Source organism: Trematomus bernacchii, unplaced genomic scaffold, assembly GCF_902827165.1.
Source record: "Trematomus bernacchii unplaced genomic scaffold, fTreBer1.1, whole genome shotgun sequence".
Lineage (NCBI taxonomy): Eukaryota > Metazoa > Chordata > Actinopteri > Perciformes > Nototheniidae > Trematomus > Trematomus bernacchii.
Window position 1 is genome coordinate 9,464,768 of NW_022988098.1, and position 21,417 is coordinate 9,486,184.

At 42.3% G+C, this 21,417-nt stretch overlaps 1 protein-coding gene across 1 annotated transcript in view; it reads right to left on the bottom strand.

The window, feature by feature from the left end:
• Positions 1-577: 577 nt before the first annotated feature.
• Positions 578-21,417, bottom strand: part of cfap57 (cilia and flagella associated protein 57) — a 36,318-nt gene continuing 15,478 nt past the window's right edge. The window contains exons 9-21 of the mRNA XM_034121849.1: positions 19,467-19,679; positions 17,669-17,842; positions 17,098-17,259; positions 16,022-16,177; positions 14,635-14,728; positions 14,147-14,337; positions 11,726-11,899; positions 11,010-11,168; positions 9,457-9,600; positions 7,307-7,423; positions 2,292-2,420; positions 921-1,064; positions 578-838 (exon numbers count right to left, since the gene is read on the bottom strand). Coding sequence (XP_033977740.1) covers positions 677-838; positions 921-1,064; positions 2,292-2,420; positions 7,307-7,423; positions 9,457-9,600; positions 11,010-11,168; positions 11,726-11,899; positions 14,147-14,337; positions 14,635-14,728; positions 16,022-16,177; positions 17,098-17,259; positions 17,669-17,842; positions 19,467-19,679 — 2,019 coding nt within the window. The 3' untranslated portion in view covers positions 578-676. The remainder of the gene's footprint in view (positions 839-920; positions 1,065-2,291; positions 2,421-7,306; positions 7,424-9,456; positions 9,601-11,009; positions 11,169-11,725; positions 11,900-14,146; positions 14,338-14,634; positions 14,729-16,021; positions 16,178-17,097; positions 17,260-17,668; positions 17,843-19,466; positions 19,680-21,417) is intronic.

Genomic DNA, 21,417 nt, shown 5'->3' on the forward strand with positions numbered 1-21,417 from the left:
TGCATGTCGTCGTTTAGGTGCTTTTTGTTCTGGAGATAGGCACTCCTCAATCCACTCCTCCATAGTAAGACACCCCCCCCCCGGAGGTCGAAGTTAATCTTAAATGTTTTTGCGGACCTTTTTGATTACAGATCTGAAAACATCGTTGCTTGCTTTAAAAGTAGCACAATTCATTATGTCAAACCTTGGAAAGTATCTAGATATCCCTGCCCTAATGCCAAAGGAACTGCACACTGAATATGTTTTTGCCGTTTGATGTCTATGTCTGGACCGTTGCGTAAAAAGGAGGGTTTCTGCCCCGTTACTTCTCCGCTGCTTTCTTGTTCCAGTCTGAAAAGCAAACTGCAGGCAGTTTGCTTTTCAGCCCAACTGTATATTGTTTTTCTCAGACGCGGAGGGATACTGACTTGTTGTGAAAAGTAACTTACAATTCTACCCGTGGTATACGCTCAGTATATCACGGCTAAGAACCAATCAGATTGCTTGATTTGACTTGTCCGTTTTATAATCAGGAATAAATCAGACAGTGATTTGCTGACGAAGATACATTTTTAATCTTATACAAATAATACAAGCTTAACAAATGCAAATCATTGACGGGTATTATTGTGTCGATGAAGGCCTTTCTGCACGGTGGAGGAGTTGGGAGTCACTCTGAGTTTTTCACTCCACCTCTTCACGCTGAGACTCCTTTTTTCGTCCCTTCCTCAGAGTTAGGACGCGACCTCTTGGACTTCTTTAAGACGGACAGCTGGGATTTGTAGTCTTTGACCTGAGTTCTCTGCAGAAGCAGCTCCTTACGCAGCTCATTGATTTCAGTGATCAGACCAACGTTCTCCTGCAGGGGGGGGCGACGAGTCATGTGAATACAACTATAGACTAGGATTGTTCCAATATTTTAAATCTGTTGCATGTCTTACCTTCATGATCTTGACGTAGACCTGCTCATGCTGCTCAGCAGATTTGGCCAGTCTGGTCTTGAGCCCGTTGACAGTTTTCTCCAGGTGATCACGCTGCCGACAGAAAGCCCTCTGAATTTCTTCTTCTACGCCACTTTGCTCCACCTAGAAAACAACACAAGCAGACTCCCAATGAGACTGGGACCGAATTTAACCCCTGCACTCTTTAGGAGCCCCTATTCTGCTGATGTTCAGGTGTATATCAGTATGTAGTGTCTCTACTTTAAATAGTCCTCTCCTGCTGATGTTCAGGTGTATATCAGTATGTAGTGTCTCTACTTTAAATAGTCCTCTCCTGCTGATGTTCAGGTGTATATCAGTATGTAGTGTCTCTACTTTAAATAGTCCTCTCCTGCTGATGTTCAGGTGTATATCAGTATGTAGTGTCTCTACTTTAAATAGTCCTCTCCTGCTGATGTTCAGGTGTATATCAGTATGTAGTGTCTCTACTTAAAGAGTCCTCTCCTGCTGATGTTCAGGTGTATATCAGTATGTAGTGTCTCTACTTTAAAGAGTCCTCTCCTGCTGATGTTCAGGGTGTATATCAGTATGTAGTGTCTCTACTTAAAGAGTCCTCTCCTGCTGATGTTCAGGTGTATATCAGTATGTAGTGTCTCTACTTTAAAGAGTCCTCTCCTGCTGATGTTCAGGTGTATATCAGTATGTAATGTCTCTACTTTAAATAGTCCTCTCCTGCTGATGTTCAGCTGTATATCAGTATGTAGTGTCTCTACTTTAAAGAGTCCTCTCCTGCTGATGTTCAGGTGTATATCAGTATGTAATGTCTCTACTTTAAATAGTCCTCTCCTGCTGATGTTCAGGTGTATATCAGTATGTAGTGTCTCTACTTTAAAGAGTCCTCTCCTGCTGATGTTCAGGTGTATATCAGTATGTAGTGTCTCTACTTTAAAGAGTCCTCTCCTGCTGATGTTCAGGTGTATATCAGTATGTAGTGTCCTCTACTTTAAAGAGTCCTCTCCTGCTGATGTTCAGCTGTATATCAGTATTTAGTGTCTCTACTTTAAAGAGTCCTCTCCTGCTGATGTTCAGGTGTATATCAGTATGTAGTGTCTCTACTTTAAAGAGTCCTCTCCTGCTGATGTTCAGGTGTATATCAGTATGTAGTGTCTCTACTTTAAATAGTCCTCTCCTGCTGATGTTCAGGTGTATATCAGTATGTAGTGTCTCTACTTTAAAGAGTCCTCTCCTGCTGATGTTCAGGTGTATATCAGTATGTAGTGTCTCTACTTTAAATAGTCCTCTCCTGCTGATGTTCAGGTGTATATCAGTATGTAGTGTCTCTACTTTAAAGAGTTCTCTCTGAACCCTCACCCCGTCAGCTACATATCGGGCGTAGATCGTCTGCATGCTCTCCTTCAGTTTCTTGGGCTCCTGGATGAAGCCCACACAGTTATGGAGGTCTGCCTTGAGCCGCTGGAGATGTGTCTCTAGGTCTTTCACCTGGACGCACAAAACATTTAGGATATTTCATTTTTTTAACCACATCTTTCTTTTGGGAATGTGTAACTGTAAAGAGTTATTGGGGTCTTTAATAATTTCTACACTGGAAACAAAGCGGTGCATAAATTAGTTTTAAAGTTAAAGGAAAACTTCGAGCCAAAATAATCAGTTTGATTTCAACTTCTCCTGGCATTTAGTTATATAAATGAACACAATGTTTCATCAGTTAGACAAATAAAGTGAGTATCTTCTTTAATGAAGACCATTTTGTGTTACTGTCCATCCCCTTCTGCTTAGCAGCGAATCAAATGAAGCTATCATCATCAGGGATGCAAACTTGTCACCTTTCGGCGAAGTTCGCCGTTTTGAATCCAAAATAGGTCGTTTGTGTGATTGAATATTTTTGGGGTATGGGGGGGTCTGGGACCCGGAGTAATCTGCGGCCGCGAGCTGTTATGTGCCATCATGACACGCATGGTGTTCTTTTTTTATATATTATAATGAAGCGCGAGCTGTGTGCTCGAGTCTTCCTGCCTGTCGGCTCTGCTCATGGATGTATAATAAGGCTCTGCTGCTCCGGGATGAGGGTCTCGCTTCAGCAGCTACATTACCTACGGGTGCGTTCGTTAATATTAACTGTGCGGTCCGGAGTCACTGTGGCACAGACTGGACCGCTGGTGAACAGCTGTTAGAACGGGCCGTTCAGGTGTTCAGAGCAGAGCTCCCTGTTGGAGCGGCAGAGCGTGATGTGCACTGAAAAGTGTTCCTGTCACAATATTATCGTTGAGCTAGCTAACTAGCATACATTGTCACTATCTGCTAACGTTAGCTTTAGTCTTCGTTTTCAAATAGTTTTTTTCATAGGCTATAAACGGAGGTGGTATAAGTATATATCTTGTACTTGAGTAAAAGTAGAAGCACTCAGATCTTGTTCTTGAGTAAAAGTAGAAGTACTCAGATCTTGTACTTGAGTAAAAGTAGAAGTACTCAGATCTTGTACTTGAGTAAAAGTAGAAGTACCAGAGTGTAGGAATACTCTGTTACAGTAAAAGTCCTGCATTCAAAATGATACTCAAGGAAAAGTAGAAAAGTATTCTCATCAAAATATAGTGAAAGTAGCGACAGTAAAAGTAGTCATTGTGCAGATTGGTCCATTTCAGAATAATATATATGATATGTTTTATAATGATTGATCATGAAAGTGTTCTCAAAGCTGGTAAAGGTGCAGCTAGTTTGAATGACTTTGTATACTGCAGGGTAGCTTGTGGATTTACTCCAGGTGGAACTAAAGTCTGATTTAACACTTGATTATATTTCACATCATTCATCCACATCTGTAAAGTAACTAAAGGTATTAAATACATGTAGTGGAGTAAAAGTACACAATTTACCTCTGAACTGTAGAGTAGAAGTACAAAGTAGCAAAACATTGAAATACTTAAATAAAGTACAAGTAAGACGGCCTTAACGGCCCGTCCACACAGCAGCGTTAAAAAAATCTTGGAACACTTCTGCCCATTCACTTTGAATGGGGTGACATCACTTTGCCTCACTTTTCGCCGAACTGCATTGTGGGCAGGCGAGCGGAGATTTTCAGGATTTCAAAGTTGAGCAATGTTCAACTTTTGAAGCTGAGGTGGAAGCGTCAGCCAATCAAATCCTGTGTATGCAAATCTGACAGTTCAAGCGCTAGCCAATCAAACGGCGTGTATGCTGGGAGAGACATACCGCAGGTCATTTCCTCATATTCCAAAAAATGGAGGAGAAATTAGCGGTAGGGAATCACCCGGTGCTTTATGACCAGTCCCTATTTACCTACCGGGATACAAACCGGAGGAGCCAGGCATGGAGGGAGGTGGCAGAGACAGTGGTAGGTTTTCGCCTGTTTGGGGAGTTTATATCCAGTTTACTTCGGGCTTTTTTGCTTCGTATGTCGCGGGCGGGAGATTCATGTGATTGGTTGTTGGTGCCTTGCTCGCAAAAAATCCCCAAGCTTCAGATACGCCCACCTCCAACATTTTTTTAACGCTGCTGTGTGGACGGGCCATAAGACCTTCTTCTTTCGGCAGGCCTTCCAATAAACTTTGAGCATGGTACACCTGGAGTATTGCCATTTTTATCGCTATCTCGGACTTTTATTTAATTTATTTATTTTAATTTAATTTTATATTTAATTTTTATTTAATTTTGTTTTAATTTTTAATTTGTATTATTATTATTATTTGTTTAGTCTCTCAAATTGTATCAGTGTCCTTTGCTGTGAAGCGCTTCGAGATTTGTCTTGGCAGATGAGAAGCGCTATATAAATTAAATTAATTATTAATTAATTTATTATTAAGTATCTCAAAATTGTACCCAAGTATAGTACTTGAGTTTATGAACTTACTTTACACCACTGGCTATAAAGATAGAAAGACTAAGCCTTGCACAGAGGCATGAAAATACATTTTCAAAATGCTCAACAGTGCTGCCAAAATTATAAACTGACTGCTACACAATTAAAATAAATGCTTTTATATATTTCTATTAGATGTGACTCTTTGGAGTTTCTGTTATTATTAACTGCTTTAGTTGTTCTGACTGCTAAAATCCTCTGTTATTCCTCATTTTAAAGCCGATATTCCGTGGGGTCGGGGGGGTCGGATCCTTGTCACCTTTTTCATACCTGATGAGTTTGCATCCCTGTCATCATAATTTTTCTGCTTTGACATATGAAGCTCAGCGCAAGTTCAACCAGGAAGACCGTCTCTACTGATTCATTTACTATTTCTATGTTTCTACTCTCTCTCCTCTCAATAAGTGATCGGGGGCGTCACTCCCCAGCTTAACCAATCACTTCGCTCTATTCTCACAAGCCTATCACAGCGCTCCGCTAAACCCTTTTAAATCTGCTCTCCCCTCTGACAGCTGTCATTTCAGGTGACTCGACGCAACCCTCCTCCACCCCTTATCACCTCCTGTCCTTCTGGATCCAGGGTCAAGCTAAGCCCCTCCCCTTCAGACCGACCCAACTATCCATTCACCACCACCAGGGTCAAGCTAAGCCACTCCCCTTCAGACCGACCCCAATAATCTATTCACCACCACCAGGGTCAAGCTAAGCCACTCCCCTTCAGACCGACCCCAACTATCCATTCACCACCACCAGGGTCAAGCTAAGCCACTCCCCTTCAGACCGACCCCAATAATCTATTCACCACCACCAGGGTCAAGCTAAGCCACTCCCCTTCAGACCGACCCCAACTATCCATTCACCACCACCAGGGTCAAGCTAAGCCACTCCCCTTCAGACCGACCCCAACTATCCATTCACCACCACCAGGGTCAAGCTAAGCCACTCCCCTTCAGACCGACCCCAACCATCCATTCACCACCACCAGGGTCAAGCTAAGCCACTCCCCTTCAGACCGACCCCAATAATCTATTCACCACCACCAGGGTCAAGCTAAGCCACTCCCCTTCAGACCGACCCCAACCATCCATTCAACACCACCAGGGTCAAGCTAAGCCACTCCCCTTCAGACCGACCCAACTATCCATTCACCACCACCAGGGTCAAGCTAAGCCACTCCCCTTCAGACCAACCCAACTATCCATTCACCACCACCAGGGTCAAGCTAAGCCACTCCCCTTCAGACCGACCCAACTATCCATTCACCACCACCAGGGTCAAGCTAAGCCACTCCCCTTCAGACCGACCCCAACTATCCATTCACCACCACCAGGGTCAAGCTAAGCCACTCCCCTTCAGACCGACCCAACTATCCATTCACCACCACCAGGGTCAAGCTAAGCCACTCCCCTTCAGACCGACCCCAACTATCCATTCACCACCACCAGGGTCAAGCTAAGCCACTCCCCTTCAGACCGACCCCAACTATCCATTCACCACCACCAGGGTCAAGCTAAGCCACTCCCCTTCAGACCGACCCCAACTATCCATTCACCACCACCAGGGTCAAGCTAAGCCACTCCCCTTCAGACCGACCCCAACTATCCATTCACCACCACCAGGGTCAAGCTAAGCCCCTCCCCTTCAGACCGACCCAACTATCCATTCACCACCACCAGGGTCAAGCTAAGCCCCTCCCCTTCAGACCGACCCAACTATCCATTCACCACCACCAGGGTCAAGCTAAGCCCCTCCCCTTCAGACCGACCCCAACCATCCATTCAACACCACCAGGGTCAGGCTAAGCCACTCCCCTTCAGACCGACCCCAACCATCCATTCAACACCACCAGGGTCAGGCTAAGCCACTCCCCTTCAGACCGACCCCAACCATCCATTCAACACCACCAGGGTCAAGCTAAGCCACTCCCCTTCAGACCGACCCCAACTATCCATTCACCACCACCAGGGTCAATCTAAGCCACTCCCCTTCAGACCGACCCAACTATCCATTCACCACCACCAGGGTCAAGCTAAGCCACTCCCCTTCAGACCGACCCAACTATCCATTCACCACCACCAGTGTCTAGACCCCGGGGGGTTTCATCGGATCGGTTCTCACCTCCCGAATGATACTCCTGCACAACGGGGCCTAATCGCCAAAACTCCATTACATTCATTTGTGTATTCCTGGCAATAAATATGTATTCTTACATCCAAACCGTCTCTCCTGATTGAAATGAAGAAGTCTACACTCTTGTAAAAAATAGTCTATTCCCATCAAATATTACAGGTTTGCTAATAAATGTAATGTGGAATACTCCAATGTGAAAGAGAAACACAGTGCGGGTGTTAACAATTCAAACATGTGACACAGTTGCCTCTATGAGAGGAGGAAAACAAACAAAGCTCCAGTCAATATCTAATATCTGTTTCTAGGGAAAAGCAGCATGTATCATGATGTAACCTCTATAGTGTTTGAAAGTGTTTCTCACCTTCTGCGCCTCCTTGTGCATCTCCTTGTCTCTGGTCCTCAGTTTGAGCCTCAGCTCGGAGACGCTGAGCTTCAGCTGAGTGTTGCTCTTATCGATCTGAACCAGCTCCTCCTGAAGCTGAAACACACGAAACATCTCATCACTGAAACCATGCAGGCAGAGAGAAACAGATTCTCTGAGACTCACAGTGTCTTTGTTACCCACTACCAGAGATGGCAAAAGTACACACATCCTTTACTCAAGTAGAAGTACAGATACTCGTGTTTAAAAATACTCTGGTGAAAGTAGAAGTACTGACTAAACTTCTTTACTCAAGTAAAAGTAAAGAGGGCTTTGAAATGTACTGAAGTAAAAAGTACCCATAACTAGCAGCTGTTTTAAAGAGTACCTGACCTCCCTTTATATTAATAGAACAATAATGTCATTGTTAGCTAATGAATGTTTCCATGCTGAACAACGGCAACATGACAACGTTTTCATTGGTCCCTCTTCTTTAGAGAAGACCAGGAAATGATGGATACACGGATCGTGTTCAAATCAATAGGCACGCAATGACTCTAAATAATAATGATCACGCCACCAAACACACATTCAAACTAAAGGAACCAGCCTGTTTGGAAAATGTAAGAAGTAGAAAGTACAGGTATTTGAGTTCAACATGTAAGAAGTAGAAAGTACAGGTATTTGTGTTCAACATGTAAGAAGTAGAAAGTTCAGGTATTTGGGTTCAACATGTGAGAAGTAGAAAGTACAGGTATTTGTGTTCAACATGTAAGAAGTAGAAAGTACAGGTATTTGTGTTCAACATGTGAGAAGTAGAAAGTACAGGTATTTGAGTTCAACATGTAAGAAGTAGAAAGTACAGGTATTTGTGTTCAACATGTAAGAAGTAGAAAGTACAGGTATTTGTGTTCAACATGTAGAAGTAGAAAGTACAGGTATTTGTGTTCACATGTAAGAAGTAGAAAAGTACAGGTATTTGTGTCAACATGTAAGAAGTAGAAGTACAGGTATTTGTGTTCAACATGTAAGAAGTAGAAAGTACAGGTATTTGTGTTCAACATGTGAGAAGTAGAAAGTACAGGTATTTGTGTTCAACATGTAAGAAGTAGAAAGTACAGGTATTTGTGTTCAACATGTAAGAAGTAGAAAGTACAGGTATTTGTGTTCAAGATGTAAGAAGTAGAAAGTACAGGTATTTGTGTTCAACATGTAAGAAGTAGAAAGTACAGGTATTTGGGTTAAAAATGTAAGAAGTAAAAGTAAAAAGTTGAGTAAAGTACTGATACCAGAAAAATGTACTTAAGTACAGTAACAAAGTATTTGTACTCCACTACTTCCCACCTCTGTTTACTACAAGTTACTTTAAAGGTCACCTATCATGCTATTTTTAGGCAATAGTCTCAGATATATACAAATATATAAAAAACATGTCTATGAAGTGTTTTGCTCAAAATACCAAACAGGTCACCCATTCTAGCCATGCCTCATATCCCTCTATTTCACTTCCTGTTTCAAAAGTGCTGATTTGGGTATAAAGCTTTAACAAATAAAAATAAATTGATACAAAATAAAAAAGGAGGGGCTGAGCTCATGCGGGACCCGGCAGCTACTGTCTGAACTAAATGCTGCCGTGATGAAACGCCATATCATGGATTATCAAGGATTATTTCTGAAACAGTATGGAGCTCAAAGGCTTTCTCTCTTGCCGGTTATACCACAAGGTGAGTTCCTTTTTATTTCCTGCTTCTTCACACACATGCTCTGCAGTACAGGTTAGCTCTGAGTGTTAGCGATGCTAATGTAAACACCGACCATATTACGTCCAAAACAGTCGGGCAATGTTTCTGAAAGCAGTTTCTGATTGGGCCGTGGGTCCACATTTCAGATATTACGTCATATCGGACGCAAATCTGGATCAGCTCCGTTGTAGCCCCGTTTTTAGAGATTTGGGTACGGAGGAAAAGAGAGGGTTTTATTTTCTGACGCTGCGTGAGTTCCCTGACACACCGGGGACACATATTTATGTATAAAAGACATCAAAAAGTGCATTTAGCATGATAGGAGACCTTTAACTTTAAGCTCCTGGTCACTAACGTTTGGACAATGACTGTTTTAGTTTTTAGAAAACGTTCTCCCTGATCTCAGACCTGATGGATGCACTCCTTCTTCTCGATTATGTCTTCCTGTTGAGGCTCCGTCTGGTTCTTCATCTCATTGAGCTGGAAATCCAGAACGAACTTCAGCTTCTCCAGCTCCTGGTTCTTCTTCTTCAGGCTGCAGATGGTCTTGTCCTGTCGGGGGGAAGGAGTTTTAGGACTCACTCACTTAAAATGAAAAATTGCTTATATTCTCATTATCTACATACAGACATTGTCAATACAGGGTTTGTATCGTTTAAGGCAAATTAGATTTAGGACTTGTTTTTAAATCAATATTCTGCGCACACTCGCTATCCGGGTTTTTAGCATTTATCAAATACATTTTTTTTTTAAAAGGAATTACTCAGTATTTTGAGTTTCACAATGCTACTTTAGATAAAAATATTCATTTCATTTAACATTTATTCAAGACAAATTATGACCAATTAAGGTAATATTCTCCCCACCGACCAAAAACCTTACATTTTGCATTAATTGGAAGCCTTTAGTCTAATTCCTTTACTTTTTTCAGGGTCTTATGTTTATACTTTTTGTGATTCATACAGTAAATCTTTTTGTTTGTCTATTTATGTATTTCTGCCAGTCTCTCTAACAGTACGTCCACACGGCAGCATGTGTTGAAGCTAGCCGGTGGGCGTGTCTGGCGTGCGACCAACAACCAATCACATTAATCTCCCGCCCCGGACACACAAGCACGCGGTTTGATTGGCTAGAGAGCTTGTACTGGCATATGATTTGATTGGCTGACGCTTCCGTCGAAGCTTGAAAAGTTGAACTGTTCTCAACTTTCGAAGCGAGCAACGGAGGCAAAGCGAAGCGACGGAACCACAATGCAGTTCGGCAAAGCGTGACATCACCCCATTCAAAGTGAATGGGAAGCGTCTCCGTTGAAGCACGGGACGCTGCCGTGTGGACGGGCCGTTAGTTTAACCTTAAATGTAACTACAGAGACCCAGATAAATCATAATAATATTGAATCATTGTGAAAACGGCAAAAAAAAACAATACATATATATGTAGGTGTTTTTATTCTCTTTAGTGCATTTAATTGAAATGTGATCTATTGTGTGATTTTGAAATAGTTTTTCTCCCATGCTTTTATTTTGATTTGTTTTTGTTTGTTTGATTGTAACCCCTTTACTTCCAGCATGCTGATGGACCTGAGATTGCTCATAATCAGACGAAGCTGGAGCTAAAACTGTCCGGAGACACCCCCGCCTTTAAATGCCAGTAATCAGAGCAAGAAGTGGCGCTAGAAGGAGAGCAGGAACAAGCTCTGGCTTTTAATACTAGTTGAACATAACATTTTGATATTTGTATGTGTTTTTATATGTTTCTAGTTATTGTGCTTTTTATCTTATTTTTCATTATCTTGTTATTTTATATTTGTTCCCTGTACAGCACTTTGATTTGAATATCGAACAAAACCAACAGCTTTAGGATAAAACATGACATTATTATATGATTGTGGAAACGGCCAAAATTGTATTTATTTGTATATCAAAACCAATGCTGGATTTGAATGTTAAGTCTAAAGCCACCTTGTCCTGGCTGGTCTTCTCGTGTCCAGAGACGGTCCTCTTCAGATCCTCGATGTCGCTCTCCAGCGAGCGGATCAGACCCAGAAGCCTCTGCCGCTCCTGCTTCAGATGTTTGATCTCAGAGCAGCGCTCATCGATCTGTCTCTGCAGACTGAAGGACTGTTCACACAGTCACACAATCACACAGTCACACAATCACACAATCACACAATCACACAGTCACACAATCACACAGTCACACACACAGTCACATAGTCACACAATTACACAATCAAACACACGGTCACACACACAGTCACAGTCACACAATCACACACAGACACACAGTCACACAGTCACACACACAGTCACACAATCACACAGTCACACAGTCACACAGGAAGTAAGGCAAAGTTTATTTATATAGCACCTTTCAACACAAGGCAGTTCAAAGCGCTTTACGACAATGAAAGACATTAAGAGCATAAAGAAACATATTATAAAATGGCATTTAAAAACACTAATTTAAAAGCAAAGATAATAAAACATGAATAACACAGGTACAGGAATAAAAGTTACAGTGCAGTGTGAGATATTAATATATCAATTAAAAGCAGCGGCAAAAAGAAAAGTCTTCAGCCTGGAAGTAGAAACACTCGCAGCATATTTTAGAGACGGAGAGAGAATGACAGGGAAAGGTTTTTGTGCAGATGCAACAAGAAGAAGGATCTGTTCACCTTCTGAGTCATGAGACTGGTTTCTCCCTTCAGACTCGTGGTGGTTTCTTCCTCCGTGTGTAGTTTCTTCTCATACTTGATTTGGATGTCATGGATCTTCCTCTCCTCGTCTTCCTCCACTTGCCTCACGATCTCTTTGAACTCTCTGATCTGCTGCTGTGCGTCTTCCTGACACTTCACACAAACACAGTGGACAAAACAACATCTTGGTGTCCCTTCTACTTCCTTTAAAGGTCACCTATTATGCAAAACCCTCTTCTTCATGTCTCTTCTACATCAACATGTGTCCCCTCTTCTTCATGTCTCTTCTACATCAACATGTGTCCCCTCTTCTTCATGTCTCTTCTACATCAACATGTGTCCCCCTCCTCTTCTTCATGTGTCCCCTCTTCTCATGTCTCTCTACATCAACATGTGTCCCCTCTTCTTCATGTCTCTTCTTCATCAACATGTGTCCCCTCTTCTTCATGTCTCTTCTTCATCAACATGTGTCCCCTCTTCTTCATGTCTTTCTACATCAACATGTGTCCTCTCTTCATGTCTCTTCTACATCAACATGTGTCCCCTCTTTTCATGTCTCTTCTACATCAACATGTGTCCCCTCTTCTTCAGTCTCTTCTACATCAACATGTGTCCTTCTTCTTCATGTCTCTTCTACATCAACATGTGTCCCCTCTTCTTCATGTCTCTTCTACATCAACATGTGTCCCCTCTTCTTCATGTCTCTTCTACATCAACATGTGTCCCCTCTTCTTCATGTTCTTCTACATCAACATGTGTCCCCTCTTCTTCATGTCTCTTCTACATCAACATGTGTCCTCTCTTCTTCACGTCTCTTCTACATTCAACATGTGTCCCCTCTTCTCATGTCTCTTCTTCATCAAACATGTGTCCCCTCTTCTTCATGTCTCTTCTACAATCAACATGTGTCCCCTCTTCTTCATGTCTCTTCTACATCAACATGTGTCCCCTCTTCTTCATGTCCTCTCTCTTACATCAACATGTGTCCCCTCTTCTTCATGTCTCTTCTACATCAACATGTGTCCTCTCTTCTTCATGTCTCTTCTACATCAACATGTGTCCCCTCTTCTTCATGTCTCTTCTACATCAACATGTGTCCCCCTCTTCTTCATGTCTCTTCTACATCAACATGTGTCCCCTCTTCTTCATGTCTCTTCTACATCAACATGTGTCCTCTCTTCTTCATGTCTCTTCTACATCAACATGTGTCCCCTCTTCTTCATGTCTCTTCTACATCAACATGTGTCCCCTCTTCTTCATGTCTCTTCTACATCAACATGTGTCCCCTCTTCTTCATGTCTCTTCTACATCAACATGTGTCCCCTCTTCTTCATGTCTCTTCCACATCAACATGTGTCCCCTCTTCTTCATGTCCTCTATCTTCTACATCAACATGTGTCCCCCCTCTTCTTCATTGTCTCTCTACATCAACATGTGTCCCCTCTTCTTCATGTCTCTTCTACATCAACATGTGTCCCTCTTCTTCATGTCTCTTCTACATCAAACATGTGTCCCCTCTATCTCATGTCTCCTTCTACATCAACATGTGTCCCCTCTTCTTCATGTCTACTTCTACATCAACATGTGTCCCTCTTCTTCATGTCTCTTCTACATCAACATGTGTCCTCTCTTCTTCATGTCTCTTCTTCATCAACATGTGTCTTCCCTCTCTTCATGTCTCTTCTTCATCAACATGTGTCCCCTCTTCTTCATGTCTCTTCTTCATCAACATGTTTCCCCTCTCTTCATGTCTCTTCTAATCAACATGTGTCCCCTTCTTCATGTCTCTTCTACAATCAACATGTGTCCCTCTTCTTCATGTCTCTTCTACATAAACATGTGTCCCCTCTTCTTCATGTCTCTTCTACATAGTCATCTTCTACATCAACATGTGTCCCCCTCTTCTTCATGTCTCCTCTACATCAACATGTGTCCCCTCTGTGTAAAGAGACTCTGAAAGTTTCAAGAACAAAGATTCTCTCTCTTTTTGTCCTGATCCATTTATATAAAAACCTGTCTGAAAATGAGCTGATCAGATTTTGGCCACTTTATGATGTCATAACGATGTTTTGTCTTGTGTAACCATTAGCCAATCACCAACAAGGTAACCCCCCCCCCCCCCCCCCCCTTATCACCTGAATCTCCTCCTAGAGCACCATTGAGTTCTTTGTAACCAAATCTCTCTCAGAGGGGCGTGGGGAGGGGCTCCTATTTTCATCTACAGTAACAGACAGAGAATCAGCACTTTGGAAACAGGGCTGAAACAGAGGGGATTATGGGATGCTGCAATGATCTGTTTGGTGTTTCAGCCAATCAGAGACAGGCTCTGTATATATCTGAGACCTATAATATATTGATGAAAAACAGTATAATAGGGGACCTTTAAGTCATCTCACTGACCTGCAGCAGGACCAGATCCTTCTCCTCCAGCTTGGCCTCGTAGTTCTGCTTCAGCTCCTCCACAGTGTGCACTCTTCCCTCCTCCACGTCCTTCAGCTCCTTCTCAAAGTCCTCCTGCATCCTTTCGCTTTCACGCTGAAGATCCTGGAACCTCTCATGCTCCGTGATCAGCTTCTGGCTGTAGGACTCCTCTGTGTGTGTGTGTGTGTGTGTGTGTGTGTGTGTGTGTGTGTGTGTGTGTGTGTGTGTGTGTGTGTGTGTGTGTGTGTGTGTGTGTGTGTGTGTGTGTGTGTGTGTGTGTGTGTGTGTGTGTGTGTGTGTGTGTGTGTGATGAAGAAACACATATTTATTGATTGTTGTGATAATAATAATAATAATACACTTTTTGGTATAGCACCAGTGATACCAGTGAGAATTGAAAGTTAACCCAAAGATATGTTTTTAATTTACTTTTAAACATTTCAAGGAAGTTGCTGTCCTCGTCTTACCTAAAGCCTCCAGCTCTTCAGAGTGCTTCTCAGAGATCTCTGCAGTGCTCATCTGGTTCTCACGCTGCTGCTTCTCCATCTCTGTTTTCATGGCCTGAAGGCACAGAACATGTCATTCAGAAACAATAAAAGCCTTTCATTAATACATTGTTTAGACAATGATGTAATGTTGATAATCATGGTCAATAGGCAGAAAACATGATGTTATTCATCACCTTATTTATATTAACTGATCTGTTTTTATTTACTTATTGTTATTAATATTATTTTTTGTAACTGTTTTTATTTTATATATCTGAACGTGGAACCAATGTGTTTTATTTTGTATTAAACTGGGTGGGGGGTGGTGATGGTTTGTTCAAACAATTGAAAATGGATGAAGATCAGTGTCTTAATTGTGCCCCTGTGTGATTCTGCCTGTTCTTCAATAAAAAAACATAATAAAAGAAATAGAAAACATGATGTTATGAACTGGTCCATTTTAAGAGCTGCAGCTGTTAATAAGATAACTACATTACGTTTATGCCAACCCAGTCTCACGGCATTTCGTGTAATAGTCACGAAATAAATGTAATCTATTGATTCGTGTTCACCATCACGATAAAAGCAATGTGTTTCTATTGGTAGTATGTTTCGTGCCTGCAACACGTCTTTTTGTCCGGTCGGGTCTTGGAAGATCGGAAGCTGTGTGGTTCATAAAAACATGTTCTTACTCAATATCAAGCCACGATTATTGTTTTTATTTTAAATCGTATAATGTCGGACTTGTTTTTCCGTCCGCGAGGAAAAGAATAGGGGGCTCAGAGCCTCAGAATACTGAAATCTGTATTTTTCAAATATTTGTTTCCTTCTAATTTGTTATTATTTGGTGCAGGCACGAAACATACTACCAATAGAAATACATTGCTTTTAAAATCGTTCTGTGTGACACGAAAAAAAATGGCAAAATCGTGAACACGAATCAATAGATTCATTTCGTGACTATAACACGAAATGCCGTGAGACTGGGTTGTTTATGCCTATTAATGTGGCCCTTTTCCATGTGTCTTAAACACATTGTTAGTTTCTGGAAGACATTTGACTTTACGCTGCGACATTACTGAGAGTATATGGAGTGAAGCTGTGATCGTTTGACCTGTTGCACGGTCTTCAGAGAGTCTGACCTGTTGCACGGTCTTCAGAGAGTCTAACCTGTTGCACGGTCTTCAGAGAGAATAACCTGTTGCACGGTCTTCAGAGAGTCTAACCTGTTGCACGGTCTTCAGAGAGTCTAACCTGTTGCACGGTCTTCAGAGAGTCTAACCTGTTGCATGATCTTCAGAGAGTCTAACCTGTTGCATGATCTTCAGAGAGTCTAACCTGTTGCACAGTCTTCAGAGAGTCTAACCTGTTGCATGATCTTCAGAGAGTCTATCTGCTGTGTGAAAGCGTCAGAGATCTCCTTCATCTTCTCGCTGTAGTTCATGTCCTTCAGACGCAGCTGGTACTCGTTCTCCATCTGCAGCTCCTCCAGACGCAGCTTCAGCTCCAGCATGTTCTGCGTCTGCAACAGATACCATTTGTGACTTTAAAAAGGTGTGAACGTAGACAGAGTGCTATTTTGTATAATGTGATCTCCTAATTGTAGCTTGAAGTGTATTTTCTATCTGCCTTTAGTTCACACCGGCGCTCGCTTGACAAAGACCTTATTTATCTCATGTTAGCTAGTTAGTTTGTGAGATAGGTAGCTAACTTAAGCTAGCTTCCTAGTTAGAAAGGTAGCAAACTTTAGCTAGCATCTAAAGTAGATAGCTAACGTTTGCTAGCTAGCTTGTTAGATAGCTTAGATTAGTTTAGATTCAACTTTATTATAATTGTCAGCCCTGCATGCTGCGACTGTCCCTATTGAAGTGGATGGTTAAGACTGGTGCATGTGCTACAAAATAAACCACCATTAAAATAAATTATGATGTCCACTTTTCATCTCAGTACGTTTATCCTGCTATCAATAACTGAAACGTCACTGAAACGTCACACACACACACACACACACACACACACACACACACACACACACACACACACACACACACACCACACACACACACAACACACACACACCACACACACACACACACACACAAGACACACACGACACACACACACACCACACACACACACACACACACACACACACAACACACACACCACACACACACACACACACACACACACACACACACACACACACCACACACACCACACACACACACACACACACACACACACACACACACACAACACACACACACCCACCACACACACACACACACACACACACACACACACACACACCACACACACACACACACACACACACACACACACACACACACACACACACACACACACACACACACATCACACACACACACACACACACACACACACAACACACACACACACACACACACACACCACACCCTTCTCCTCCAGGTCTGCCTTGGTGACGAGGATCTCTTCAGTCTGGATGATCTGTCGGTTGCTCTTCAGTCCTCGACCCTCTTTATCCACGACCTTCCACATCAGCAGACATCCGTCCTCAGCCGCTGTCAGCAGGAACTGATCGTCCCACGTCAAAACCATCTGAACACACACAGAGTCAGTAAATCAGACTTTTCTTTATATGGTTAACTCCCAAAAAAGCATCAAAACACATTCAGGTCCACCAGACTCAGGGACAGTTTCATCCCACAGGCCATAAGACTGTTAAACACCTGAACTTCTGAAAGTACATCTATAACATTCACCTGGCTGCAACTTATATATATATTAATATTCCATTTACTTGTATATAGACTATTCTGCACTATTTCTGTTATATTCTATTTTATTTTATTTACTTGCACTATTATATCTGTTGTATTGTGTTGCTCTGTTGGAGGAGCCTGTGAGCTAAGATTTTAATTGACATATCTACACTATAGCTATGCACACATGACCATAAAAGCCTTGAAACTTGAATCAAAGATGATGGATTTAGCCTCAGTCTGACCTTGGTGATGGGGCCACAGTGAGCTTGGTATGTGATCCAGTCTTTCTGCAGAGGAAGCGGGTATTTCACGGCTCTGATGGTTCCTCTGGGCGTCCCGGTGAACACGACTCTGCCGGAGTGAGACACAGCGACAGCCGTGTGAGCGACCTCATCAGCAGGAACCTCCCTCAGCACCTGAACAACCACAGAAAACACAAAATGAAGCTCAGCGCGAGTTCTTTCAGGAAGACTGGGTATATATTCATTCACTCTACAGCTGCGTATAATCAGCTCATCATTGGCCTACTCTTTAACGGCTGCATTTCCCCGTCTAGCCAAAGACTTTTAACATTTATCATATGGCGCATGTGTCAATAAATGTTCTTTAAACAAAAAATGAAGTCTTTCCTGATTGAAATAATAACAATATCACTTTTCTTGAGGGACAAATAGAGGATATTTAGCAATGAGAAATGTGCAAGGAGAATGCAATTGCTTTTAACTGTGTTAGTTATTGTGACGGAGCGGATCACAGAGTGACTGACCCACACACACATCACACACATCACACACACCCTGCTCTCTTCCGTTCGTCAATAAATAAATCATCACTAAAACGTCCCTTTTCCCCCTCCCTTTCTGTAGTGCGACCATGAGTGCACGCTTGTGAGTCTACAATTATTTAAACATACATTTAACTATATTACACAATACTTGCGTGACAAGCAGCGAACGGAGTTTCGCCGCCGTCTCCCCAGCAAAGGGAATGTGGAAAAGACGGAGGCGCATCACTTCCGTTATTTAAATAGGATGTCATGAACCATGCAATTTATTATTTATTTTGCGTTTATTAATTATGGGGAATGATTGTGTTATGAGATAGTTAACCTGTTTATGTTTGGGTCGGATCGTTTTGAGGGGTTACATTTATGTTGACAATGTGGTTTTGAGTTAATTGTGTAACCTGTTGACGGTAAGCCTGTGGGGAGGGGCTATGGGTTCAAAAGGGACGGTGTTGGCCCTGGAAGTTCATTCAGGAGATTGTTGCAGTGAAGGCAACAGCTAGAATGTGTTTACTCCATGAGTGATAGACAACCTAATTTGGTAACTTTGATTTTGTTTATTTAAGTTATACTGTTTCACTTTTATCAAACAGTATATATTTTGTTTGCTGCTGTTATAAATAAAGTTTTGGAGCTTAAATCAACCGACTAAGCCTATGTTTCAAACGGACAAATAGAACCCTGTCACAGTTATATATTATATTACTTCCTATAATAGTCATTAAAAGGCAATGGATACATTTTAGCTATTGGATCATTTTGTTGATTATTTACATCTGATGAGACAATTTTGCTTAAGTGGACACATGTAGGAAAAACTCTTAAAACTGCCCACTTTTAAAAGAAAATGCCGGTAAAAATGTGTCATATCCTTCTTAAAACCTCCCTGCTCAACAACATTATAATAAGGAGGATATATTATGATCATTTCCAGGTTCATATTAGAATTTTGTGACATGTCTCCATGCTCTAATGTTCAAAAAGCTCTTTATTTTTCTCATACTGCAGCACCTCTTTTCACCCTCTGTCTGAAACCAGAACCCAGTCTGCTCTGATTGGTTAGCTGGCCGGCTCTGTTGTGATTGGTCAACCGCTTAGAGATGTCCCGCCCCTTAGCCTAACTTTGGAATTTTAGCCTTTGCAGACCATTTACATGCACAGAAACCTATATAAACACACTACAGGAAAGGGAGCTCTTTTCTCTTCCAGTCCTTCTAAGTGATGAAACTCAGAGGCTTTGCAGTGTTCTTACTGACCTGACAGTCTTGGATCTCCTTCAGTGTGAGGTCCGTTCCCACAGCCAGGATGGTCTTTCCGTCTGAAGAGAAGGAGACATCAGTGTAGCTGCAGGACTTCAGGACGCTCTCTGACTCTCGTGTTCCCGTCTGAGCGTTCCACTCGTACACGGCTCCGTCCATCCCGCACGAAACCAGCCGGCCGTCGTCCAGACTCCACTCGATGCCTCGCACCTGGAGAAAAGAAATGTAGTTTTCCCACAGCAGACACACATCATAATAACATCTGATTCTCTAAGCACCGCTGCCTCTTTTCCTAAGACCAGAGGCCTGTACTACGAAGCCGGATTTTCCTAACCTGGATATGTTTGAGTTAGCCGGTTGGCCCAATCCAAAACATACGCGCTCTCGCTAAACTGTACTACGACGCTGGTTATCAAGTGGATCGCTCAAGCCAGCCGTGTCCTATCTAGTTAGGTGCACGTTCACATGAAAGGGGTGGTATTTGGAGCATTCGACCAATCTCAAACACGGACAAGCGTACTGACAGCGCAGCGTCATACTTCCTGAATGAAAAGTGAACTTTAATATTAGTCAAATATGAAGAAGTTAAACTTTAAACATCCATGACTTAAACACTTTATCCAGGATCAAAGCCACATAGCTGCACCTGCAAGGTGAATACAGCTGGTAACAGAAAAAGTGTTTGAATGCGTACATTAACAGGTTTATGATATCACTGCCCCGTCCAAGACACGATCTGACTTTAATTACATTTGACTCCAGTGTTTCGTCAACTTAATGTGTTGCTTAAAATAATACTTCTGCATACAGTATGTGACACTGTGAGTGTTGCACGGCCAGATACGGCTCAGCTGACTCAGATAAGGAAATATATGATACATTATGATGTGATATGATATGAATGATAATGGGACACATCGACGTCTGCACTCACAGTGCCGCGGACTGTACTTAATGTTACTCTGATCCGGTTACTTATGTTGTGGCAGATATTTAAGTAAGCTTTCTTAACGCTAATATTATAATAGTCAGATTGCTCTGAAGATGGGAGGGGATATTCTATTAATGTTCACGTTCACACAGTCAGTTGATTTTTGCCGGCCGTCTTTCCTGCAACGGCAGTTTTTCTGTATTTCCTCTATCCTGTAATATGAATTGATCGCTTTAAACTCCGCACACGGAGCTCTGATTGGTCAGCAGGCGGTGCTTTCACTGAGTTAATCTCTTAGCCTGCAACCTAACCTCCTCCCGAGGAGGTTAGCCGCTCAGCATAAGTTACCATGGAGAGCTAGCCCGCTAAAAAGAGAACCAGCGTCGTAGGACCGGAAAGCCCGAGTTTTCCCTGAAGTCAGCCGGCTAAGCGAAAATCCAGCTTCGTAGTGTAGGCCCCTGATGAATTCTCCTTCTCATATCTCCTTAAAGATCTCCTATCCTGCTATTTTTAGGCATATATTATGGGTCTCAGATATATAAAAAAAATATAAAAAACATGTCTATGAAGTGTTTTGCTCAAAATACAAACAGATCATGCATTCTAGACATCCCTCATATCCCTCTGTTTCAGCCCTGTTAGAGAAACGCTGATTCTGGGTATGAGAATTCTACCGAGATACTCAGCTAAATGCTGCCGTGATTAAACGCCATCATGTTCCAAACCACATCAAGGATTATTTCTGAAACAGTATGGAGCTCAAACTTGTGATAAACTCTCTCAGGTTTACCACAAGGTGAGTTATTTTCTTTATTTCCTGCTTCTTCACACATATTCTCTCCAGTACAGGTTAGCTCTGAGTGTTTAGCGATGCTTGCTAATGTAAACAAAGACCATATTACGTCCAAAACACGTCACTCATTGTTTCTGATAGGCCCGTGGGTGTAAAGCCAGCCCACATTTCCGATATTACGTCATATCGGACGCAAATCTGAATCAGCTCCGTTGTTCCCCCGT